The sequence below is a fragment of the Pseudopipra pipra genome, chromosome 2 (genome assembly GCF_036250125.1).
Source record: "Pseudopipra pipra isolate bDixPip1 chromosome 2, bDixPip1.hap1, whole genome shotgun sequence".
In the NCBI taxonomy this organism is placed as follows: Eukaryota; Metazoa; Chordata; class Aves; order Passeriformes; family Pipridae; genus Pseudopipra; species Pseudopipra pipra.
This window is the reverse complement of record NC_087550.1, coordinates 8,199,948-8,226,473: the sequence shown is the minus strand read 5'-3', so window position 1 is coordinate 8,226,473 and position 26,526 is coordinate 8,199,948. Positions and strand designations below refer to the sequence as shown.

The following is a 26,526-nucleotide window of genomic DNA, read 5'->3' as shown; positions in this document are numbered from 1 at the left end:
GGCAGCACTCAGGAGCAATTCAATGCCATCCTTTTGGATCTCTGCTTCAAGGCAGGAAGAGCTGGACATTCCTACCACCCTCCACTGGTCACAGAGGTTGGATAATGCCCAGAGTGGCTGCACAAGCTGCAGAGGGTGGGCAGCAGCCAGGTGCAAAGGATACACCTTGATGGGTGAAGGGACAGGTGCTGCCAATCCTCTCCTCACCTCACCCTTCTGCTGCTTGTTTTCATGGAATCACACATGATTTGGGTTGGAAGGGACCTTCAAGCTCCAGTTTCCACCCTCCTGCCGTGGGCAGGGACACCTTCCACTACACCAGATTGCTCCAAGCCCCATCCAACCTGGCCTGGAGGTTTTTTGTGCTGAGATTATCCTTTTTTACACAGTGACCTGGCAAACAGTCAGCAGTCCATGGCAATCTTGTCCAAAAAGTACATGTATTTAATAATGATACCAAATACAGTTTTTTTCCCCCTGGAATTTCCACCATGGCATTTCAGGAAGTCCCTTCTGTGGTCACTGCAGTTGGACTGTACAGAACTACTGTCTATGCTGGATACATGGTTATGTTTTAGCAGTGTAGTACTCATATATTCTCTATAAATATAATAAAAGATTTAACATTTGCTTTCATTCTGATTCTTACACATATTTACTGGGTCTTCACAAAAAATACAGGTCTCTTTCCTGCCTCCCCCAACCTTTTTATTGGGTTCCAAATAAACCTGAGTTTGCAATTCAAGTCAGCATCTGCCATCTGTTCAGGTACGTGAGTCTGGCACACAAAAAAGGTGGGATTTCAGTGGTCCCTGATCTCAGTGGTCTCTGCTTGCTGCCTTTGCAGCACAGACATGTTCTTAGCACGAAGGAAATGACAATGCTTTGACATTTCTAAATGAAAAGAGCTAAAATGGACCCCCCTGGGATGCACAGGTGCTCTGTACAAACAGAATACAACATTTTTTGATGTGAAAATGAATATGATTATTTCAGGGCTGTCTTTCTCATCCTTTTGGGATGCAGATTTTGGTGTAAGGCCCCTGTTATGCTGCAAACCAGGAACACATGCTCAGCTGTGGGATCTGCTGGGGTCCTCCTCCCCTGCCTCTGCCCCAGCCCCTGAACATCTTACTCATGAAACTGGAAGGAAAACACCTCAAAGAGGGGTAACTCTCAGCATTTGCCTGGACACCAAACCAAGGGGGCAACAAAATTGTTTGCAAAAATATGGTTGTAAATAGGGCTAAACCTTCTAATTTATAGGAAATGGGGCTGAAGACAAAAACAGAACCAAAAAAAAAATGTTGCCAAGCTCTCAGATATATTGTTTACTTAGAAAAACATGACCAGTACACAAGGACATGGTGTCTCTTAAGAAAGTTTATCTTCACTGCTCATGACAACACCCAATTTTTGGTAACCACTGCATTACCAATCCTGGAGTATAAAACAACCTTGGTACAAGTTCATGTGTCCTTCATTAGTCATTTTAATTCACTGCAGTCTCTCAGAGAAGCCTTCAGGTGTGTCCAAAGCTGCCTTGCTGTAATAGGGGCTACTGCAGGTGTGGGCTGGGTTGTTCAAACACAGCCTTCTGCAATCTGGATTTCTGTTTGAAGCATCTTTTTGCAGACTCATCATATAAAAGGAACAGGCCTTTAGTGAGGTGAATTTCCACATGACGACACTTGTTTTTAAATAATCCTCTTTCTTGCGAGTGAGGTGATTAAATCAGTGGGGTTTTTCAGGGAAAAAAAATTACTCTGTTTTTAGCTCCTTTATGTAACCAACAGTAAAATCTGCTTTGACTTCCAACATTCCCACTTCTTCTGAACGTTCAGATCACTTGTGTCTTCATTCAAGCTCAAAGCACTTTCATCTCCTCGGCAGTGCTCGTCAGCGATCTGACTTTGGACAGAGTACCTGGAGTTTCTCCCCTTGCCCACCCCGTGACCAATGCCTGGAGCAGTGCCACAGGCAGGAGGAGCAGGGACAGTCTTACCACAGATCCTGGACAGGACTGGCATTCCTGGCACCACACAGATCACCTTGAGGAACCAAACGCTCGGCGCCTCCAACCAGCCCTGCTGCAACACCAGGTGAGAGCTGTGAAAATACACACTCACGTGGCTCTTTCAGGACGTGTGTTACTGTACAGTCGGGTGCCAAATGCTAATATTTCATAACAGCACGAGCAGAGCCCTTTTCTTTCAACTTCAATATGTAGGACAACTCCTTCCTTACGAGCAAACCTCTGGTTTCCTGCTGGAGCACTGGGGTGTGTTCTGCAGCGACAGTAACATGCCTGTGGCTTTCTCTTCTTGTTTAAAGTGGAAAAAGGTGAGATCCTGGAGCAGAGCAGAGCAAATCCCAGGATGTCAGGCTAGCACTGGCCGCTGACAGCATCTGCTGTGCTGAAGGAGATCTGGGTGGGGCTCATCTGCTGCAGCTGAGGCATCCTGGCCTCCAGCGGCTTCTCGCTGGCCGACTGCATCGTCTGGCTCCTCTTCCTCAGCATCTGTCCAATCCCCATCATGGGGAACCTGCCCCTGCTTTTCACACAGTTGGGGCTGCCCAGGGGGTTGTTGGACACCAGCTGGGTGGGGGACACGGCTTCTTCCTTCGCCGGATACGCTTTTTCCTCGTAGGTGAAAGAGACCTGGGTGGGGTGGACGGGGGATGTGCTCCCTGGGGGGAAAAGCGGGGACAGTGTCCTTTCACTGGAGCTTTTGTAGGGGAAATTCATTGGGGAGCCTAAAATTCTGTACTGGTGAGAGGGGGAAACCTGGTCTATTTGGTCCTCTCTGTCAACTGACTCGAAGGAGTGCACAATGTTGAGGATGAGGGGGGAGTCCTTGGCTCGGCCCCCACTCCGGGCCGGCTCCTGCTGCGGGGGAGATTCCTGCCTCTTGAGGAGCCGAGGGGTCCTGGGGGGCGGCTGCTGGACCTCAAGGTACTCCAGGGAGCTGGAAGTGACACAGCCTGTCTTGGTCGCCAGAGGTTCGTGGAAAGGGCTCACCCCCCCGCTGGAGTCTGCAAAGCAATCGGAGAGGGAACCAGGAGAGCGGGTTGGAGTTACTGGCACTGCCTTCCCTGACAGGCAGGTCTCACATCCCCTGGGACACACTGCACAGGAGCCTGACATGCACCAGCCACCACAAGCTCTTGGGGACACACACGCAGAAACTCATTGCCTGACTTAGGGACACACTCAGAACCCAAGTCCCTGACCCTCACTTGATACTTACGCTGTTGTTCCATGGGAAATTCATCTGCTACCTCCCTCAAAGGCAGCAGGAGAGCTTAAACTGAGTGGGACAAGGACTTGAAAAGGAAAACCACAGGTGTCTTCAGCTGTTTGTATTAATTATATCCTCTAAGGCCAGGCCTGGCAAACCTCACGTTTCTCCTCTCTTAGCACAAAACTTTGCCTGGCTCTTACTGGATCTGTGTCCTGTATTCGCTGCCATACCTAGAGACACAGTGAGTTAATCCCTGGTGTCTTTCCTTGCATTTTGGAACAGAATCTGCTCTTGGTTTCACACATGTAAATATGGAGTAGCTGCACTGGCCAGATTCAGGCTGTTAGAGTTGGAACAGATTTGCTGCAACGACTTCAGCAAGAACCTTCCTCTAGCAAGGACCGAAAATAAACGGAACAATCTTTGCAGGATTTGGCCCAGTAAAACAAAGCAGCTTGTGGAGAAGATCTGCTCAGTTTCTACAGGATGCTGGCACTGGCTCATGCCAAGCACGTTTTGCTGCCTTTATGAAAAGCTGTCCAAGGAGCCTGATTGCCAGGTCTCCCTAATTGAATTAACCAGCAGTTAATCACTGTCTGTGAGTTCCCTCAAACCACCTAAAAGGTACCTCAAATAATTTAAGTCTGCCAGCCCTCAGGTCACAGCCACAAATCTCACATGTATTTCCTGTGAAGGGATGGTCTCATCAGGGGTTGAGACCTGAATGGATGAACAAGATGGAATCTCACACTCAGAATTGTCTGGCAAAAGCAGACCAAGGTTAATCTGACCAGTCTCTTTCTAAAACCGGTCAAAATTATTTGACCACTTCATTTAAGATGTGTCAAAATATGGTTTCTATAAAAGAAATGCTTTAGCTGAGATCTGAATGATTTTTGGGTTTCAGATCAAAAAAGCAAGGAGAAACCTAAAGAGGAACAAAACCTAATAAGTTGACTTCCCCCTGTGCCTTCCTCCCAAAAGTGACAACAAATGGGAGCAAAATGGGCTTTTTTTTTTTTTACATTTTTCACAAGAAGTATGTCCCATTTCTGACCAGCTCTCTGGACTCCTGCTACCTTGCAGCAGACGTGCCTCTGCTGCCACAAAAACACCATTTGGACCTATTTTTTTTTTTCAGGTTGACAGCACCAAATGATGAATTATGAAGTCACGAGGACGAGCATGAAACCACCATGAGCCACCACTCTAAATAACCCCCTGACACCACAGCAAACGCTTTACATCACTCTATTTCCCCGCACTGCTCTGTAGTGATCACCCCTTATTTAGTTCCTTATTTAACAACCAGCCACATCCCCTTCCTGCTCCTCAAGGTCTCCCATCCATGTGTGCACTACCAACACTCCCCTTTCCCTCTGCTCCTTTCTCCCACCTCCTCTTGCCAGGAGCTCTCACCCATGCCTCCCACCCTGTGTGATTAATGGTCTCCTCTGGCTGTCACGTTTTTTCCTTTCCCTGCTCATGTTTTTTCCCCTCCTTTTGCTGCCTGAAATGTGCTGAGCTTCCCAGTCCCACCTGCCTTTCCCCTCTCTCCATCATCAGCTGCTGCCCACTGCTTCTCCCAGGGATGCCACTGCTACTGGCACATCCTCAGGGTCAGGGATTCTCCCATGCTGCTCCTCAGCCCCCTCTGAGGAAAACACATTCTCTGGTAGGAAGAAGCTTGTCTACCAGCTCTGGTTTGTCAGTGATCTGGGGTGGGTGTTGATGCTTTCAAAACACCAGTGTGAGTGCAGATGATTTGGTGTAAAAAAGAAAGCTTTTTTTAAAGCACTGCAGGAACTCTGTCAAACACGAGGAGAAGCAAAAGTGAGGGCTCATGACTGCTGAGCACTGTTCAGGACGTTTTGCTCCATGTTTGATGACATTATCCAGTCCTTTCCCACACCAGCTCCTGAGCTGACAGCAGTGCAAGCCCATTTTTACTCACAAACACACACAGGACAGGCTCATTAACGCTCATTAACACTCATTAACATGCTCACAGGGATGAACCACAGGCGTTTCTGCCACCGACCTTTCTCGGGAGCCCCGGCCTTGGCACCTTTCCGGTCCTTCAGCAGAGCCTTGGTGTTCTGGATCTGTGAGACAAGACAGGAAGAAGGCTGTCTATATGAAACTGGACTTTTCTCAGTTTTCTTTGGGGGCTGATGGTGAAGAATCTCCCCTTTCTTTTCTCGTTCTTTGGGTTTTTTGTCCTTTAAGTTGTAAAACAAACAAGAACAGCTGGGTTTATTCAAGGGAAGGTTCAGTGAGGCACAAGCACTCCGCTTACCCAAGCTGGATTAAGAACTTCACATTTTTACAAGGAACTTATCCTGACTACTCAGAATAACTAAATCTTCCACGTCTCATTTTTCTCTGACACGATTCCATGGCTCCCATCTGCTCTGACATCCGGGCAGTGAGAAAGACGGCTTTGGAAAATTAAAGGAAAAGGGAAGTTTTCTCTTCAGAGGACATTTGTCCTCACTGGAGGAAGCAGATACAGGTGTGTGCTCCTCCATATCTGAAATACCCTATTTAAGCACCAAAAAAGGTCTTTGATTTCTCCTTATTCCACTTCCTCTGACATTTAAAAAAGTGAGCTGCTGAGCTTTAAATAAGTTTAAACTCTTTAAATAATTTATTTTCTGTCCAGACAATATCTGGAGGAATATGGCCCTTGATTTTACAGCATCTCTGCAACTGCACAAGACATGGAGGGGGAGAAAATTCCTGGCCCAAGCCTTCCCTGAGCCCTAACTCCTAATCATGAAGGAGAAGAGCTGAAGGTGGGACTGCAAGAGCACATATCCTAGATAGGTTTGATCTCCAGTCATGACAGAGGAAAAACAGAACCTGGGAGTAGGACTCTGAAGAGGAATCCAACTTTCAAAGCACAGTTTTACAGTGAAAATTCACTGCCTCTTCTTTCCATCACTGGATTCAGCACAACACCCCTTATCTGCCACTGATTTCTGGGGGAGCCAAAAGTCTTATTTCACATCCAAAAAATCAGGCATCAAATTTGTGGCTTTATTTTGCTACCCCTGAAAAGCTTCAAGGATCTCTTGCCTTTCTGGGACAGAGCAGTGTGGTGTGGTTTGAGACGTCCCTCTCAAAGAAGAGGGGCTTTTGTTTGGGTTGGTTTGGGTTTTTTCCTGTGGTCATAATTCTCATTTAAGCAACATGTTTTGCTGCGTCTTATTAAAAAGTCACTGTGAGTGCAAGTCTTTTTTAAAAAATGTAGGAAAGTTCCTTCCCCCAGTTATGTGTTTCCATCCTTTATCTCCTCCAGTTCCCTTCCCTTTGGCCAGCTAAAGCTAAAGCTGGCTGACCCCTCCACAGCCATGAGCACATCACAGAACTGTTGTCACTCTGCATGACACCTTCATCCACCCGATGCCTTTGGTGCCTTTAGAGGTTGTAAACACCTCTGGCACCAAGCATTTATTCCTGCCTGGCCACGCTGTGCTTGGAGCAACACAGTGTTGGATCAGGCCCAGGTATTGCACAGTCACTCCTGATGAGGATAAAGGAGTAGCAACAGCAATGATGATGATGATATTAATATTAATAATAATAATATTGCTGTGTGAATAACCTCCTGCCACAATATAGTCAGTGGCCTTCACCCTGCTGGTGTGTTTTCTCAGCCACCCCACACAATTAAAGCACCCACAGCAAAGAAAACTCACATATCCGGTGTTAGCAGTTAATTAGTTCACGCTGGATGAACACTGCAAATGGTCTTGGAAGTGTTTTTAAAACTATTAACATTGCTCCTTAATGACCAAGGTTGTGAGAGGGGAAATGACCGAATCCCAAACTCCCAAAGTGCCACACAGTATTCTATTTTAAAAGGGAAGGAAGATTTCATTCGGGGGAGTTACAAAAGTTTGCCTGGCCATGTCGTGCTGCCCCACAATGCAGGACTTGTACCGGTACGTTATACTTGATAGGTTGGGAATTACATCATCCTCTGCTATTTCCTGTCCTGACCTCGACCCTCAAACCTACCCTTAGTCCCAGCAACGGATTTGAAAGACAGATAAAGGGTGTTTGCCTTGGCCATGTCTGAAATGGTGATAGGGCAGTGACACAAGCTCCTAAAAACTGCACATTCCCTGGGTCTGAGCCCCCCAGCTGCCCTGGGGGAGGCAGGTACCCCCTGCCTGCTCCCCTGGGTGCTCTGGAAAGACAGGCACTTATCCCCTGAGACCCCTCCCACTAAAAGAGAGATGGAAAGAGAGACACAGACTTGTGCCTGCCTCCCTCCTCCCTGTCCATGCTGAGCGCTCCAGTGAAACCAGCCTGCAACAGCCTGGTTCCTTGGCACTGCCAGCAGCAACCAGCACCCCAAAAGAACCCTAATGGAGAAGAGGGGCTTGGCATGACCAAGGCCCCCATGCTCCCTGCCTGCCCCAGCTGCTGGCAGCCCCTGCCTGAGGCCAAGTCCTTATTTCACAAACCAGGAGTGAGGTGGATGAAAGAGTCCTCAGCTGGAGCCCCCGCTGACCATCCCTCCCATCCCTCTCCCTGCTATTCCCATGGCAACACACAGCTCTGCTCTTGTGCAGTGCCTGCCAGGGGACCAATGCCTCCCTGTTCCCACTCTGGCAATGGCAGGGAGGGATAAAGGGACTCTCTCCAGCTCATGAAACTTCCTGAGCTTACAAATTCCCTGCCCCTGAGTGCCGGTGGCACCCACTGATCCCAGTGGCATGAGCTGGGCACTGCCAGGGCTGTGTTCCCACCCACATGAAGGCATTCTAGGGGAGTTTTTACCTTAGATACAAATGGCAGTAGCACCCCAGCACCTGCATTCCCCTCCCTGTGCAGCTCCACCTGTCCTGGTACAGTAAGAATCACATAATCCCCTTGAATACAGCTGAAGCAATAGAAAACATTGTACAATAACTGGTACGGGTTGGAAGGGACCTTAAAGATCATCCAGTGCCACCCCCTGCCATGGGAAGGGACACCATCCACTAGACCAGGTTGCTCCAAGCACTGTCCAAGCTGGCCCTGAACACTTCTATCCTCAGCTGTGCCCATGCAGAAAGAGAACAGACTGTGTTATTATTATTGCAGTGTCTGCACTGTGAGTACATCCTGGTGACTATTTCAAGAAAGACATGACACCCCCTCATCCTCTAAATAGCTACCCTGGGAGTAACTCTGAGTGCAGGAGAGGCTTTGGAAGGAGTTTTATCCCTAAGCATGCCCACAAACCAAACTGGGGCCAAATACCAGCACTGCCATTGGTTTCCAGTTATCCTTAGGGAACTCAAACATCGGCTCCAGGCAGGCCCTGCTGCAGCCTCCCCTGCACAGGGTCGGTGCACAGAAGCTGTGAGCTCATTCCTGGATGGCTGGCAGAGCCATCCCTGGCACAGAGAAGTGGCACCAGCAGCAGGAGGAAGCTGGCCCAGGGAGCAGCGAGATGCTCCATGCAGCATCCCGGTACCTGCTTGTGTTTCCAGGGAAAGGCTGCTCTGCAACAGCTTGAATAAGCTGTCAGAGCATTGTGAAATATTATATTCATTGAGTCTACCCACTACTGATACATTTTAAATAAGATGGTTTTGATTGATGTAAGAAAAGAGTAAGTACTTTGCCCTGCTATTTCCATGGCTTGCAGCTCAGCTTGTCTTGCAAGAAGTCTTTGTGACAAACAAACCCAGCCACGACACAAATCTGCCCCTGCAATTAGATCATCAATCCAGAGCTGAGGAGCAGCTTTTGAAGCAGGCAGACTCCTCAAGAATGCTGCTCTTTGTGTTGGCAGGGAAGACTTGCACAGCTCAGATTACTCTTGTAATTTTAGTGCTTGGCAAAGAATCAGCCAGGGAAGAAAAATCCAGCCATGGTTTAATAAAAAATACCTTCTCTACTTACAGGCAGAAAGGCTGGAGACCAGAGTTCTCTGCCCTACACCACCAAGGTCTAAAGACTCAAGGAGAGTCTCAAGAACACTCAGTTTTGATGTTATAACACCAGCAACTTGCACGTCAGAATGAAACTATGGAGCCCTATGATTAAGTTCACATTATTTTGCTGAACAGATCCTTAAAACCTATTAATTTCTTCAAAAAAATTCAAAGCCACCTTTACACTTCTACTCTAGGGGGTTGCTATTTGTTCCTTTGAAAAGGAATTGAGGGAATTATTTGTCCTGCAGAGGAATGACCACAGGTCTTTATTTTTCTCCACAGGTCCACAAATCCATCACCTTGATCACAATCACCAAGGATCCCCAAATTCAATATGTTTTCAAAGCACTTTAACGAGCTTTGATGAGCTTTACCTCATAGGAGTCTTTATTTGCCTTGTATTTTTCTATCTGGTAGAGCTGGTTCTTGTGGAAAACATTGTCCTGGCCTTCAGCCTTCTGTGGAGAGAAAAGCACAGAAAAGTAAAATATGTGGGACAATTAGAGAAAATTAATGTTCAATTATTGCTTAATGTACTGTATCCACTCTTGGCATTCAGTGGAGGAGCATCAACTTACAGAGCTGATGATTTTGGTCCACTACATTTTAAATGCCACTGGTGGCATCATCAAGAAAACATTCTCGTGAAAAAAAATGAGAAAGATAAAAAATTAGGAAGCTGTTGCTAATTTGGAAGGCCCAGGACACACTCAGGGACCAGGAAGGTCAGCAGGAGGTCAGATCACATCAAACTTTCAGCTAAGTTTTCACTTAAAAGCTAAATAAAACCTTAATAAGCTCTTAAGCTTTCTCTTGATCTCCTGAATCAAGTTACATGGTGTTATTGATATCTCAAGCAACAGAACTATGTCGACACAGGGACACAGCACATCACAATCACAGAATCACAATGGACACGTAAGGCTCTGCATGGCAACAGTTTGCTTCCTGCAGGGTAACTGCCCTGCAGGAGGGGATCTCCTATGGAAACAGGGAGACACAAAGCCTATCAGCAATTACCTTTGCAACCTGGGGAATTTTTACTTGGAATAATGTTAATAATAATTTGGGGAATTATTAACTTCGTGCTACAAAATTAGGAAAAAAAACCCAACCCAAAACTCGGGTGAAGCTTTGGGTTTCCCAGCAAGCTGGGAAACTTTCAGGCCTTTTTTCCCCCCTGCTCAGCCACTCGTGCAGAGAACCAGAAAGAAGCAGGGCTCACCCTCAGGCTGGCCAGGTAACGCTCCAGCTTCTTATTGAGCAGGAAGTAGATGGCGAGCGTGTGGCTGGCCCTGTTGGAGAGCACGGTGTTGATGACATCGCTGTTCTTGTAGCCCAGCTTCTCAGTCATGTGGAGCAGCACACTCTGGCTGAGGTCCTCCAGGTGAATCCTGCACGGGGAGAGAGGCAGAGCACCGAGCTGGAGCCGTTCTGGTGTTGGAACCATCCTGGCATTGGAACCATCCTGCCAGTGACGGAGCCTCAGAGGCGATGGAGCCTCGAGAGGGGACCAGGCACAGCCTGAAGGGCTCAGGGATGTGGGAGTGATTATCTCTCTCTTCCCATTAAAAGGACAGGCTTTTTGGGAACCACTGGTACTACAGGAAGCTGTGATAGCTGAACAAACAGGACTCTGCCCACCGTGTCCATCCCTGGTATGAAATGGCACCGTGGTGCTCAGGATGTGCCATTTGTTACCCTGCACCCGACCAGTGAGGACCATCAAGATTATCACAGAATCACAGTATCCATCTGGTTTCGAAGGAAAAGAGGTCAAATCCAACCCAGATAGCTCCCTGAAAAGTCCCTCTCCTTGCAATCAAACACCCCTGGCATTCAGCTTCACGCCTTACCTGTCGCACAATATCCGTGCTCTGAGTAAGAGAGGGAATTTCCTGCTGGAAAAGGGGGATGTGCAGGGCTACTGCAGCAGCTCTCAGAGTGGTAACACTGCTGTTATACCCCTGTCAGTTAAAAGCACGCATCCAAGCCATGTTTATGTATCTGCTCTTCTACAGAGTCTGTAACAGGCTCAGCCAAGGCGAGAAATGGAGTGGAAATGGCAAAGCATCATCTTGGTCTAAGTTAAAACCAGATTTTCCAAAGAACACTGCTCCTATTTAGGCCTCTAAGTGTGCTGGCCAGATTCCCAGATGTACCTGTCAACTCCCATCCATCTCCAAAGAAATGCTGGGTTTCACTTGGTTTCTAAAGGATATTCCTTGCTCCTAATATCAAGCCTAGTATCTGGCTAAGGCACGGTGGAGGAGCTTAGGCTGTGGGCATTTTTGCCAGCTGCCTTCCCCCTTCCAAAGGATCACTCCCACCTTTCCCACTCCTGCCCTGTGCACCTGTGCTGTGAGGAATGCCCAGACAGCAGCCTGGGTCTGATCTACAGCACTTAGACAAGATGTAAAACAGCGTTTAACAGAAAAAAAACCCCAGTCTGGAAAATCTCAAACAACTCTTTCCCTTTGTTCCCCTTGCTTATTAACAGTCTTTCTGCCCCAAAGAAATGCTTGGGGTTGGGTTTTTTTCAAGTTCAAAAGCAAAACCTATCTTGGCCATTGCACGTTGAGACATCTGTACAGCAAAAGAAATTCAAGCAATTTCCACTTGAAGTGCTCAGCAAAACGGGAAATTTTTGCTTGTCTTCAGGGAATTTCTTTAACAAAAGCTAGCTTATAAAAAGCCTGGGAGAATATTCTCCTGAAAATGCAGTTTTTGCCGTTCTTCCACCTTATCTCCATGTTCTTCCCTTTCCTACCACGTTCCTGTCTTTGTAACAATGGGTGTTATGCCCAGAATAGTGCAAGAACATAACACAGCTTCTTCTGTGTTGATTAAGAGGAACTGATTCTTTGCAAATTCAGCAGTGAATTTTTCACACAGTTTCAACACACCTTACCCATATCTGCACACTAAGGAAAACTTGGAGAAATTCCATCGAAGCTGACTCCAGTGGTACTTCCTGAGGCAAACTCAAAAGGAGTCAGGCCACATATTTAAGTATTTTAAACTTTACAGATTATTTCCCCCATAAAGCTCCAATATGACAAAGTCTAGGTAGGTCAAGCTTGGGGCATCAACTAATGATACTAAAACAATATTATTACCAAAAAAATGAAGTAAAAGAATCTCTGTGGCTTTTATCCTTTACAGCTTCAAATGAAATCTGGGTTCAGACAGAAGGAGTATCTACTTCCCTCTTAATTTCTGACAGATGGATGGGAAAATCAGTGCAATGAGAAAGAAAGAAGGGGAGAAGTTGCCCACCTCACTGCACCAATAAGTAAACTCTGGAAAGGACCCACAACCTCACAAAAGCCTCACAACTGCAAGCCAGGAATTAAAAACAGAGGCATGAAAACACACCTACAAATGCAAAAGAATTGTGAAAGCACATTCAAGCCTTACTTCTGTATTTTTTCCTCTTTTCTGCAGCTAAGACTCAAACAGACAGAGAATTAAATTGATTGGGCTCATTATGACAGTGATTTCATTAGCTTAATGACTCATTCAGTTTACACTTGTTTTCCCTTTCTTTACCACACAACGTTCACATGTACCACACTCAGCACAGTCCAATGCACCACAGACACTCAGATCTCCTTTTGCTGAACACCACCCTGGGCAAATTAACCCAACTGCCCCTAAATTTGCAGCAGGAATGTCAAGAGAAGGGCTCTGCCTGCTCTCATTCCTCATGAAACAATTCTTTGTGGGGGCCACCTTTACATTCTGTCCACGTCTGGGCATCGCAGGCCCCACATGTGCCCTCCCCATTTCAGTGGATGGCCCTGGTGATGCCCTCTGGCATCCAAGCTGCTCAACACCCATCCAACACAAACTTTGAGGGTGCAAAACCTGTGATTCTCCTCAGGTCAAAGACACAAAGAGGTGGCCTGGCTGGTGAACACCAAATCCTTTTTGGGTGGAGGACAGTGGGTCGCATGCTCAGATAAAAGTCATCACACCTCCAGGCACACACTACACCTGGTTTGTAACAACTGTGTGTGGGGAAATTATGATCTTCACTGAGGGACTCTCCTCTTACTGAAGTCAGGACAGAAATTTTGGAGCACTATCAAATTTTAAACACCAAATTTAGGCTTTAATTTGCTGTCTTTGCCTCAGTGTTGCCTGACCTGCTGCAGGTACTGGGCTGTGTATGAGGCACAGTTGGAGGGCTTTGATAGAGCAAGGAGGTTTTATCTGATCAAACGCAGACTTGTATTTCCAAGTGAGTTGCCTGAGGCTCCATTTACAGTCACTGGAGAGGAACTGGTGTCTCCTGGGCACAGAGTCATCCTAAGGCAGAATCAAAGAGAAGGCAGATGAATCGTTATGTAAAGAGTGCCCTTGTTTCTCTGCACTGACTGCAAGGAGAGCCTTGCTTGGCTGGCTCATGTGGCAGCTCTGCACATGTTTAAAGTCAAGCAAGATTATTTCTAACACCAAAGTGGACCACAAGTATCTTTCCTTCTTTTTCTTTTTCCCTGGATGGATGCTTCACTGACCATGAGATTTGTTCTCTTCTTGCATTTACTCATGTATTCAGCAAGGTTCAAGATGAACAACAAGGCAAGATCACTTAACTCTGACCTTTCTTTTCACTTAAACCACAGAGCCTCATGGATATAGCACAAATAGGCAGAGCCTCTGTGGGGAAAGTAGCTTAGATTTTACTGAATTACAAGAAGATCAGAAGCTGCCCATCACACATCCCCATTCCCATGTCTGGAGCCAATTAATCCCATGATCTGCATCTCAGACCATCCTGCAAATAATACACTGTATGCCAGCTTCTAATTTAAGGTATTGCTTTTGACCATTCCAAGCAACACTTACTCAATCCTAACAACTTTCATGATGGAGTCACAAAAGCAATCCCAGAAAAAGCACTGGGATGGTGTCACAGGAGTGGAACTGAAGCTCCAGAGCCGTTCACATTTTCACACACATGATGTACAGACACCCTGGCAGGCTTTCTCCTCCCTTCCAGGCAGTACCTGTTTGGATAGGTGACATTTGGTGGTGCTCTTCCGGGGTAATTCTCGTTGAGCCATCGATTTGCCAGGGCCTGCTGGATGTTTGGTCTCTTTGCAGGGTCTGGCTCCAGCAGAGATCGTAGGAAGTTTATGGCAGCTGTGAAGAAAGCAAGGAAAAACCCCAAACAATAGCTATGCCATCCGCTTTATGACTTACACAGTAGTGCAGTTACTATAGGTGGGTAGCCTGGCCAAGAGTGTACTAAAAAGCAATGTTTTCCTTACGGTGTGCTCTGATGTCCTTGGGAAAATGGAAGTACTGATAAGGGATTACTAAGTAAAATAAACACTGATTTATAGTCACAATGATTTATGGAGTCATAAAGGAGAGGAGAAAAAGAGGGGTTTTGTCTCAGAGCTCGTTTGAAGTTTCGGAGCAGGTGAGACAACACTTGATTTCCTCGTGAGAGCAAGAGGCTGGAGCAAGGTCAGAGAGAAATCACCGTGTTTAAAAAGCAGGAGGAGATGGACCGGGGGGAGTGGAGGGGAAGGGAAAGGATGCAGAGCTGGGAAGGGAAAGGATGCAGAGCTGGGAAGGAAGACATGGCAAATTTGGCTCCCTTTGACATTATGAGGAGAAATTCTCTCCTGGCTTCCATCCAGCCCACAATCAGTTGCAGAAGGTTTTAGCCCAATTAAAACAGTACAGCAAAATTCATTTTCATTTTGGTTTCGGGTGCTGAACCTTCAGCTTTCAGGGGCATTCGAATACTACTCAACATTTCTGCTATTTTCCTACAACAACAATGTGGCAGAAAAGCAGCAGGAAAAGTCTACATCCAAGTTCATAAACTTGCTGGAAGCTGTTCCCTGTGTGCCCGGGGAGTGCCCCCTCCTCATCCTCCTGGGTACAGAAATCCCCATTACAGCAAACAACAAACCCCTTGTTCTACCACTTCATCTCCTCTTGCTCCAGTAGTTCCCTTATCTCTGTGTTAGAAACCACACACATCCCATGGGCTCAGAGCAAAACAAATCACCCCTTCCCAAGCCAACGCTCTCCTCCTTCATCACCACCATGCTCAGCCCCCAAATCACCTGACGTCTCCTTAAATGTCTTACTTCACCACCACTCCCACCCCTGCCAACAGGCAGGATAATTAAATGAAGCTTGTGAAGCACCACAGATAACAGATTCAGACTGGGAGAAACTAATTCTGGAGAGAAGATTCCCCCTGGAGGCTCCCTGGACCCAGGAAACACGGTGGAGATGAGTAACCGTGCTGGATTTGGCTGATTTGAGCTGTCAGATGGTACCAGGAGGAGAGAAGCCTTTCCCAGGTCAGCCACACAGCTGTGGGATGAAATTAGTGCCCCAGGGAGCAAACATGAGCAAACATGTTCCCTGTCATGAGTGAAACCAGCTCAGTGTCTCGTTCCCTCTGGGAGGCTGTGCCTGGTTGTAACTGGGTATGCAGGTATGGCCTAAAAATATCTCTGGAGAAAATGCAGCAAGGTCATTCCACAAGCCCCACCTAATGAAATCCTTCCTCCAAACCACGGGCATGAATAAACAACAGCTTTTCTTCTCATCTCCACTTAATTCCTCTGTTCCAGAAGGAAGAACATGAGCATATGGAAGAGGGAAGGAAAGGAATGTGTGCAGGGTGAATACCAACCTCCTGAGTAACTGACCTCTGCTCACCTAAAATCAGTAACCAGGTGGCTGTGTTGTTGAGGAAGCTTAAATGAAAAATGGTTTCCTAAGTGGGAAAAATCAAACAGTAACTCCAAACTTCCCCTGTTGCTACACAGGTTGCTTTGGGTGCTCATGGTCACCCAATACTCTAACTTACACAAAAAAGTGTTTTATTGCTTAGTGATAAGACTGACTATTACATGATGGGTCTGCATGTTCAGTAACTGTGAAAAGAAACATTGAAAGACGATGTACTGAACAAGCCAAACAGACTCCTGCAAAAACTCTCTGTACATGAATTTTATGGAAAAATAAAACCTGATTAAAGCAAAAGGTCCATAAACCCAAGAGGTTAACGACCACTACAATTCATAGAGCAGAGGAGCAGAGTTTCTACCCACTGACCCAAAGCTTAATGGTGGCAGGAACAAATGTCATCTTAAATCAGAGTGTGCCATGTCAGTGAACGTGCGAGGCCACTGGCTCAGATCAGGAACTGATGTGTACCTTTGTTCCCAGTGAGGAAAGGTTAACATGCTTAAATCTAGTCCATTAATTTGCCATCATCTCTCCAAGTTCTCACAGGGTAAACAAAATACTGCTTTCCCTGGAGACCAGTGTCCAGTGAGCTCCACAAATGCTACAGAGAGGCATTGGTGAGAAAATCTCATGTCCATTAAAAATGGGAGGGTGAACGAAATAGTAAAATGAAGCCTGCCAAAAGTAATGTTATCTTTTTTGCTACCAACTGCTTGCCTTCCACAGGCCTTTTCCTGGGTGGTTCAGCCTTGAGTTGTCCCAGTGAAGTCAGTGAAATGTCCCACTTAAAAGAGAATGGGAAGAAAACAATGACTGGGAGAACAGTCCATTGGTTCAAAGACACTCCACAGCCATCATGTAATTGCTCTTTCTTTGGTAAAATAATTTACCTCAGTCTAGGAGGTAATTCTTTTGCCAAACTTGGAAAATGTTGACTATGCCATGCAAGTCCCTGAATTCAAAGGTAATTTTGCAAATGATGTGGGACTTGGCATCTAGACAAGCGCAGCAGGAAGCAGTCAGTGTAATCTTTCTTTTAATTTACTCAGTGGGGCTTTAAAGCATGTGCTAGAGCATTAAAACAGCCATTTTGTGCAACTGAATCCTAACGGGAAGTGTCCGGAGTGGAAATTCCAAACACCCTAACTGTGTCAAACAGACAGCAAAAAGCAAACAAACAAAACCAACACCAACAAAAAACAACCAAACAAAACCAAACAGAAAACCCCAAACAAACAAAAACCCCAAACAGAAACCTGCAGCATCCCAGCTCACTTGTTAACCCTCCACTTTACAACATGCCACAATACGAACTGCTGGCAGGAAAAGGGTCCTTCATACAGGAGCTGAGTCAACAAGGAACAACAGGTTATGCAGGGATAAAACCCAGGTGACAAAACACTTCCCTACCCACTTCTTCCACAGGTAAATCTGTGCTTGGAGAATTCATCTCGTGACACAACTCCCAAGGGCTTTCTCTCACACCCTGTAACAATGGTTTCCTTCCTCAGTTGCCCTTTTTGCACTTGCAATCTTTTCATTTTACTGAACGTCCTTTGCAAACAGACTGCCAGGGAAGGAGACAGAAGCTCTCCGTGAACCACCAATTTGGCACACGAAAATAAAACCCAACTGCCAAACAGAGCTCGTTCCAAATGCTGACAGTGGTCTTGCTACAAGCTGAAAAATTATTCTGTTGCCTAGTGACATGGCTCTGAAGCAGGAATTAATATTCCTAATACTAATACATCAACAATTTTGCATTTTGTGAACACATAAAGGTTGTCCCAGGTCACTGTCCCAAAATAGCTTCTGAGTGCATGTCATCAGTACTCCATAATTAATGTGAGGTCATTTGAGGCAGTTTATCACTCAAACCTAGTCATAATAATGCCCAGGAATCTGTTACTCCAAATTAATCTGTTTGTCCATCCATACACTAAAATCTGAGAGTGCAAAACTGACCGACTACTCTACAAAAGGAGTTTCACACAATTCCACAGGTTTGTCCCTTCTCTCACACTCAGCACAACTCGGTGTTTCTTCAGCTGACATACAGAAGTCAGAGCAAAATGAGTTCTGCTACAGCAACTCCTGCACTTCTTTCGGAGGTTAAAATGAAAGGAAGTGTTTTTCCCAATTGGCATAACACACTGGCAGCAGGAGCCACGATCATTCCATGCAATGTCTCTGACCAGCTGGATCTGACCAGGTCCCACACACTCCTTTGATTACCTGAAGAGAGCTGGGTGGGAAAAGGGTTCATCTCTTTGTCCACCATCTTCTGGTATAAGGCTCTCAAGCTGAACGGCTCCACGGTAAAGGGCAGCGTTCCAGTCAACATGGCATACATGTTCACCCCACTAGGAGAAAACAGGGAGAAAAGGAAACCAAAGTGATCAGGAACAACGAAAAAAACCTTATTCTTAGTGTTTAGAGACTGTACTTCATCTTTAAGGCCTGACACTATTACGTTATTGATGCCCCACCTCTGGAAACGCTCGAGGTGAGGTTGGATGGGGCTCTGAGCACCCTGATGGAGTTGAAGGTGTCCCTGCTCGCTGCAGTGACAATTATAAAGTAGAGAAGTAACTCACATGGACCAAACGTCTATTTTGGGCCCGTATTTCTTCCTTGCCAGAAGTTCAGGGGCTGCATATGCTGGGCTCCCACACTGGGTGCTGAAGGGATCAGAATAACCCAGGATGCCTGCACAGTTGCTCAATCCAAAGTCTGTGAAAGGCAGAGAGACAGAGTTATGAAAGACAGACACAGTCAGACCGCCCTAGAACACAAGTGAAAAAGAAAGAACATTTTTTCTTTCCAAAAGCCAAGCAATGGACTGCCCAAGGGAAAAAAAAATCATCCACATGCAAAAATTTCATGTAAATGGTTTCTACAAGGTGCTAAATAGCCAGAGATTTCCACAAACAATAAAAAAAAGTCTTAGAATATGCACAATCATCAACTTCGGACATAAAGCAACTCCATTTCACTGGGAACTGGATGGCAACAGCCAGAGCTGAGCTCGGCCCAGGCACTGAGGGCCACCAAGGGCTGCTGTGGCTTCCACACCGCTGCAGGATGTTATGGAGAGGCCAAGTTTAAGTGGGACTCCCTCAACATTCCCTCTAAATCGTGTCCATGAGCCATCAGATGCAAGGGGGGGATGACTTTCTGGGCAGTGCACAAGCTCCAAGGGGTGGAGAGGCAGCGCTCCAGCTCTGAGATAACAGGGAGGTCCTGGAGTAAGAAGGGGAATGTCTTGACTTGGCTGTCCCCTCTCTGACTTCTGCCTTGAATTGTTGCATTTCTGGGAGTATCTGCCACTCTTTTTCTGGCAATAACAACAAGGGACTGGCACAGGCTGGCACTGGAGACCAGAGGGAGCCTCTCAGCAGGAGGAGGCTGAGGCTTCCCAAGTGCTCTCAGGCAGCCCAAGACCAGGCTGGCGCCAGGAAGGGTGTTCCCAAAATCTCCCCTTGTCTGCTCTGCAGGCTGAGCTGGGCTTAGGGAAGGATCTTAAAAATTAAACCACTAAGCAAGGAAAGGAAGGCAGGGTCACACTGGTGGCAGACGTGGATGGTGGCAACGTGCAGCCAGGGGAGGGCAAACCCACCCTGTCCAAGGGTAGCCATGGTTGGCTTGGGAGAAAGCAATTAGGAGAGCTGGCAGAGAAGGGGAAATCAGCCAGGAATCCTCAAGGTATTAAAGGGCAGACACATAAGCCTTATTCCCTTACAAAACCAGGCAAAAATATAAAAATGCTTACCAAAAAAAAAAGGCAATTATCAGGCTGCCTGTGTGAGCTGGAGTGCCCAAATGATGGCACAGCACTTTCCACTCGACTGGCTGCATCTCTGAGAGCCAGACAAGCACAGGGAACACAGGAATCACCATATTTCACATGTAAAGAGGCTCAAGGGGGCTTTCCTGGAAAACACTGTCAACACTGAAGGGGGAATCAAGACAATTTCCTTGCCTCTGATGGAAAACAATTGTCCCTGGACACTGCTTAATCATCCCTGTTAGATATGTATTATCCCTGGGGCTTTTACAAATACTACCGAGGCTCCATTAACTTAATTAACATATTCATTAGCTGTGGCCCGAGATGAGTTATGTCAACTGTAAAATACATTTAAAGACTCCTAGAAATGATATCTCCACACAGCACCATTGCTGGTCTTTACCCTAGAGTGTCATACTCCCTCCAAATTACTTCTCTATACTATAATGTCTTGCAATCAAAGTACATAAGGGCTGCATTCTGAAATGGTGTAAATCAGCATCTCTTCATCAGTGGCAGTGGAAGTTTTCATTCTCTTCTGTTATAAACACCTTCTCTTCAATTATAAACATCTTATTCACTCCCTACAGCTCATTCATCTGAGCTGCCATACCTTTTTTTTCCCCCTAGTGCCTGCTGAAATGTAGAATGTGTGCAAACAAATGTATCTTGAGGACAGGGATTCCATAGCCCTGGAAATGAGAATATTGTTATTAACACTGTGGCAGCACATCGTGAGCACAGTGTGGTTTTTATTGAGGATGCGCTGCTGAGCTTGGTAAGGACGGTGTGACCACCAGCGTTGGTAATTCCACTGCCATTCCTGCCTCTGCCTTGGGCTTCCTTTCAATAAGCCCATCTAATTACAGAATTCAGATCAAAGGCCACCCTTGGTTTTCCAAGGTAAATATTATGACATGGAAACTCCCCCGCCCCCACTGTTCGTGCTATCGGAGTATCATGTCGCACGACTCCTCTGCAACGCCTCCAGGAAATCAGCAGTAATCCATGGATATACAGCCATCTCTGGAGCTATGGCAGCCAGAACAGGGAAAGAGCTGTTAGACAGAAGCTCCTCGACAAGCTGGACCAGCAGAGCTGAGTGTCACAGGTGCCCCAGCAGGACACCAAGGACTTCGCGTGGCCTGCGAGTGGCTTTTCACAGCACGGGGTGGGACATGAAGAGAAGTGAATCATTTCCAACATTCCCAGTCCTGATGTTCTTCAGTCTGATTAACAGACTGCTAAGAATTAGTCCTCTTAAAGGGAACTTTTCTAAGAAGAATATGTAAGAGCACATCGTAAACCACCTTGTCATACAGCTAAAAAGAGTAACAAAATCCAGGTGCCATTGAGCAGCTGGGTGAAGAAAGGGACTCGAGGCATTCAGTTCCCACTGAAACGCATGAAAAAGCAGGGACTTTGAATGTCATCCCCTGGCACCTTTCAAACCTTCATTTCACCTTTTCTTCTCTCTTTATAGTGGGTTTTCTTCATTTTGCAGCTATTACAAGAACCAGCGTTGCTGGTGAGATACAGCACGAGCTGGCTGCGGTGTTAAATCTGGTTTTACTTACAGCAGATTTACTACTACCTTTGTTTTGCTACAACATACCCAGTTGGATGGTGGGATTTAATTGCTTTGTTTTAAAATACATACTGTGTGCAATCTGCTTTGCTTAAAAACATCAGGCTGCAGACCTGAGGACAATCTATTTCAACTCCAGCGAGGCCACAGAAGATCAAACTGTCTCTTTTCTCTATTCTTCCCACACCACCCACTGCAGGGAGACCTTTCCATGCAACCAAAGCCAATGAAACTGCAGGAACAGTTGTGAAGTACATTCTTTTTGGCACAGGAGTTTTAATTGTGCACGTATCATCTGATTAGGTCTTGCTCTGGATGTCAAGTTCACATATTGTTGTGTAACCAAACACCCAATAACAGGGAAGCTGCAGAAGTTCTTTATATCCATCAGATGCTCACACAGCACGGTTGCAAGCCATCTGGTCTCACTTATCTGCTAAATCAAGATAATGGGTGGTATCCACCATTACTGGTGAATGATTCATGGCAACATCTCAGTCTCCTCTTGACCCATGGCTGAGGTAATGCAGAGTTCTCTCTGCTGTTATTTTCTCAGATTCGGCTGATTTGCTACAGGATAATCACTGAAAGTCAGAGCAGCATTTTCAAAAACCGAATTCTCCCAGTAAAATTTGAATATTTCAGATTTCATCAACCATCCTCCTCTCGTTTGTCTGGAGATGTCCACTTGACCCGAATGCCAAGTGTTTTTCATCACTTTTCAGTCCACGAAACCTTTTGAAGGAAGTGGGTTGAGTTTTGAAGTCTGCAGCCACAGACTTTGCTGCAGGCAAAAGTGTAGGCATGGAAATAAATATAAACAGATGTTGGGCGCTTATTTTATGAAGGGAAGATTTTCTTTTCAATGCCCACATTAACATTAATGGGAGTTATGCAAGGCAGTGAGAGACTGTACCCACCAATGATTAATCTAAAATGTCTGCACAGCTTGAATGAATCGAGCCCCACGTACAGCTGATACCTAAACACAAACCAAGACTCTATCGCTGATCTTTTTTATTTTTTAACAGCCCTCCAAACCAATTTTGCACTGGGTGCTGGAAGCAAATTTAACAAATATAAATATAGGACCGAATTTTGCCAGCTGCTAAAAATGTGCTCAACTCCCACTGACTTCAGAGGAAGCATATGCATATGGGGGCAGGATCCAGCCTTAGCAAATATGAAATGATCAGGATAATAAAATAAATTACTTCTGTGGTGTCAATTCTTGAATTCTCTACAAAGTTCCCAAACTGAATATGAAAGCTGTGGTTTAAAGATGCAAGATTATGCCCATACCCAGTTAAAGCTGAATTATTTGGATCATTTTTTTTCAGGAGATGCTGTCAGGAACAGCTTGATTGCTATCTATACTCTCCCAGCTCCTCTCTGCAGCAACATTAGCAATTGTCACATGGAGGATTATGAAGTCTCAAAAAAACCTCTCTTTATAAAACTAACAATTTTAATTACTGGAATTGCCAAAGTGGTTTCATACCAATGAGCTTGATATTGTTGTCTTCATCCAGCAACAGATTTTCTATCTTCAAGTCTCTGAAAGAAAGAAAATATTTTGAGTGAGTCTCCAAAATAATGAAGCAGCTTTCCCTCGCTCTCATCAGTGTATTTACAAGGCTCATGTATAATAACTTGCATAATGAAACCAGCACACACAGTTCCACATTCAAAGCAGAAAGCCCCGTGCACTCTCTCCAGAATTAACAGAGCTTTCACACACGGCTTCACACCTATTCTTCAGGCACAAAAACAACTTTAGAAACATTTAGAAACATTTGTCAGTACATCCTGCAATTAAGCAGGCTCTTCAGATTTCTCACAGACTGAGAAAGTTTGCAGAAACCTCACAAACTGGAAACATTTCAAACACGTGTTTTTGGAATGGGAGGTCACTTTCTCCTTGCTCTTCACAACCAAAGGCCACTGGAAGGAATGAACCTTCCCCTGCAGGGATGTGAGGGGTCAAATGTCTGTCCCTTGCTGTTGCTTACATGGGAGAGAAGAATCAGCCTGCTCTGAGGGTGAATCATCCAAACTCTTCACAGGGGTGGTCAGCACATGGTACTGGTAAAAACAGAGTCTATATCTCCGTCACAAGAGTTTTTCCCCCCTTCCAGACATGAAATATTTCTGGGATATCCACAGCAGTGATGCTTCTCCTGGCACACTCCGGAAAAACCTGGATGATAAAGCCATCAGCTGTAATGATGGGAAGTCAGTGACATCCATGGTATTTTGCCTCTGTGAGGCAAAGGGAGTGATGAAGGATGCCTGTACTCCAGATGAAGATATAAGGCTTAATAAAATAAGACAAGTAAACCAACCAAGCCCAGCTAAGTGCTTCCACAAGGAGGGATCTGTGAAGGAAAGAAAAATAGCCATGACCTACTCCAAGCCTTTCCTGAACTGCTCCTCTCCACTGCATTTCATGCTCATGCTGTGTTTCAAATAAAACTGAGGCAGAAGAGGACTTGCAGGTAGGATGACACTCACTTAACCAGCGTGATCACAAGGACCTTCTCCAAACTTAGAACTGAAATCAAGAGAAGCACGTGGAGCTTTGGGTCACACAAGCAAGGAGAAAGACCATTTGGAAGCTCTGAGTATATTAAACATCAGCCAAGAAGACTTTAAAGGCAAGGGAATGGAAAGATGAAAGCTGTAAGTTGAGGAGAAAAGACATGCAGGCAATCAGAGTAACAACTGAGAGACAGGACGACTAGCCAGGAACACAAGACAAGATATTCAAAAAAGCATTCAAGGTTAAAAATATGAAAAAAAAAGGTAAATATTACAGGGCATTTTAAAGCTATTAGAGGAAAAAATAGCAATGTAAATATCAGCCTGGTATAGAGTGCAGCCAGCCCTGGTTAAAGATGTTTACCCATCTGTCTATTCTCAGCGGATTTGCCAGTGAGTGGTAACTGATCTAATAGTCCATATGCCCCACATTTTTTGTCAATCCCAATATGAAAGCACTGTTTTTTGGAGTGACATCGGGAGCCAGGACAGGAGGCTTTTACTCCTTGATACAATCTAAAGAGAAAATGTTATTTATCTTTTACAAAGAGAGGCTTATCTGAGTTGCTCATAAGACTTGTGCTCCAGACCCTTCATTGGCTGTCTTAGTTTGCTTTTATTTTCTAAACCCTTTGTAATACAGGGCCTGAAATTCAGGGCTCCACTTTTGGGACTTTGTCCATTGCAGTGAGATCATGTTAACTTCCAAACAAAGCAGCAACTCTGGACACTTTCAAGTTCCCTCCTTGAAGTAAATCTGATCTTGTTCCTTGCTGCCACAGCTCCTCAAAAAAAAAACAGGACTAAAGGATTATTTATTTGTTTTCCCCCTTAAGCAAACTTTCAGCATTCATTGCTGAAAAACTTAAAAATACCCTCAGTAATTAAATATGAAAGGACCAAAAAAATGTTACCTTTTCCTGAGGGGTTAGTTCCATGATGCTGAGAATGTCTCACTATGGCACAAGTTAGTGAAATCTAGGAATAATGAAGACACTCAAGGCGTTCCCACAGTGTGGAGAATCAGCAGATATTTATGCCTTTGCAGCCTGTGAAGCTGGCAGCAAAGAGGTAACATTCCCTGGGTCTGAAAATACACCATCTTTATGGGATAAGTTCATTTGGGAGTTTGTTGATGGGGCTGATTCATCCCTGGCTTTGCTTAGAGCTTCTCAGACCACTTTGGAAACCTCAACTCCAGTCAGTGCCTGCAGTGAGGAACACAAGTGTACTCCCAAAAGCAGTTTATATTCCATGCCATGGCAGGCAGCAGGCTGCAAATGGAAGTTTTACATTTCACACTTTATTTCTTGTCTGGGGGAGGAAGGATGAGAAGGAAGGTTTTACCAGCAAGCAGCTGCAAAGCAGAAGTTGTTGGCTGCTGTCTCCTGCATCTTATTTTTAATCACAACAGCACCACACAAAAAAAAAAAATCACTCCTTAACTACCAACCCACAAGCCCATTCTGCAGCCCTGTGCAGGAGCAGAGGTAAGATTTGGGTTCATCATCACATTTATATGTCAATATACATTTCAAAGGGTTTGTTATCAAAATACCAGTTATTGAACCTGATTCTTATGTCAGTAACATCCCTGAATTCCATGTGTCTGCCTCTGTAAAAGAGGGATTCAGTCTATTGTCTTCACTAAAATGATGTTTAGTTTGTTTACATCAGAGCACTCCAAGAGAATGCCCCAAGGTAATTTTGAAATCTGACATAAAATAGAAAGAGAAACCAGCTCTGCACTTCAAAAGAAGAGTCTGTTCTGTGGTGCAGGATCTGTCATAAATATTGCATCAGCATCTGGCACTTAAAATTAATAGGATGGAAGTTATCAAAGCCAACATGTCAAAGGAGCAGGTACCAGAGCAGGAATCCTGTGCCACCCTGAGCATCTGGATTGTATGGCATCACCTTACTCTGCTCAAAACCTCAGGGCCTTTTTTGTGTCTTCCAAGCTCCTGATCTGCTTTTAATCACCAAATGGCAGTGGAAGGTACAAATATGCTGCCAGGAGGACAGAAAAAAGGGGGAACACAGAAAGCTATCTTTGGCACCAATAAATCGTTAAATTCCTTTCTTTGACATCCTGACAGTAATTGCACTGAATGGGACTGAGTTTTGTTAAAGTGACTTTAAAAGGGTTGTTGAGAATTTCCTGTGGGATGCAATGGCAAGCACCAAGGCTTTCACTTCGTTTTCTCTGCTGTCCTTATGCTCCCTAAGGGCTTATTGTTCATCCTGCTTTTTGACAGCGTGAAGGGCTGTGTAAACACCCTCTGCCAAGAGAAAGCTTTACCAGATCCTGCCATTTGGGTTTGTTTTCCTCTGTCAGAGGGAAAGATAAATATTCCTACCTGATTCACAGCTGAGCTTGTTGCAAGTATATTTTTAGCAACCAGCCAACCCTCCTGATAGAGGGAACGAAACACAAATGATTACATGAAATTATATATAGACTTGTGGCATTTTGCTTTCAGCAAGCAGCCAAGGAGTTCTCAGCCCTGGACAGCCCTCACCAAAGATGCAGCTTCTGCACTCAGGAACTTCTTCATCCATCTTAGCACATGAATATTTATAATTTTAAACACATCTGTATGGCCAAACATGAGTTGGGAGGTACTTTTACATGTCTAAATAAAATGAGGTTTCCTAAAGTTCTTTAATTTTAGGCTTTTCGCACAT

At 45.4% G+C, this 26,526-nt stretch overlaps 1 protein-coding gene across 3 annotated transcripts in view; it reads right to left on the bottom strand.

Moving 5' to 3' along the window:
- Positions 1–421: 421 nt before the first annotated feature.
- Positions 422–26,526, bottom strand: part of HUNK (hormonally up-regulated Neu-associated kinase) — a 46,453-nt gene continuing 20,348 nt past the window's right edge. For 2 of the 3 annotated variants that reach the window (XM_064643915.1, XM_064643914.1), the window contains exons 3-10: positions 22,799–22,854; positions 18,517–18,652; positions 18,155–18,282; positions 14,203–14,338; positions 10,413–10,581; positions 9,562–9,645; positions 5,287–5,467; positions 422–3,036 (exon numbers count right to left, since the gene is read on the bottom strand). In XM_064643915.1, coding sequence (XP_064499985.1) covers positions 2,387–3,036; positions 5,287–5,467; positions 9,562–9,645; positions 10,413–10,581; positions 14,203–14,338; positions 18,155–18,282; positions 18,517–18,652; positions 22,799–22,854 — 1,540 coding nt within the window. In that variant the 3' untranslated portion in view covers positions 422–2,386. The remainder of the gene's footprint in view (positions 3,037–5,286; positions 5,468–9,561; positions 9,646–10,412; positions 10,582–14,202; positions 14,339–18,154; positions 18,283–18,516; positions 18,653–22,798; positions 22,855–26,526) is intronic. The other variant, XM_064643916.1, reaches the window with a different exon arrangement.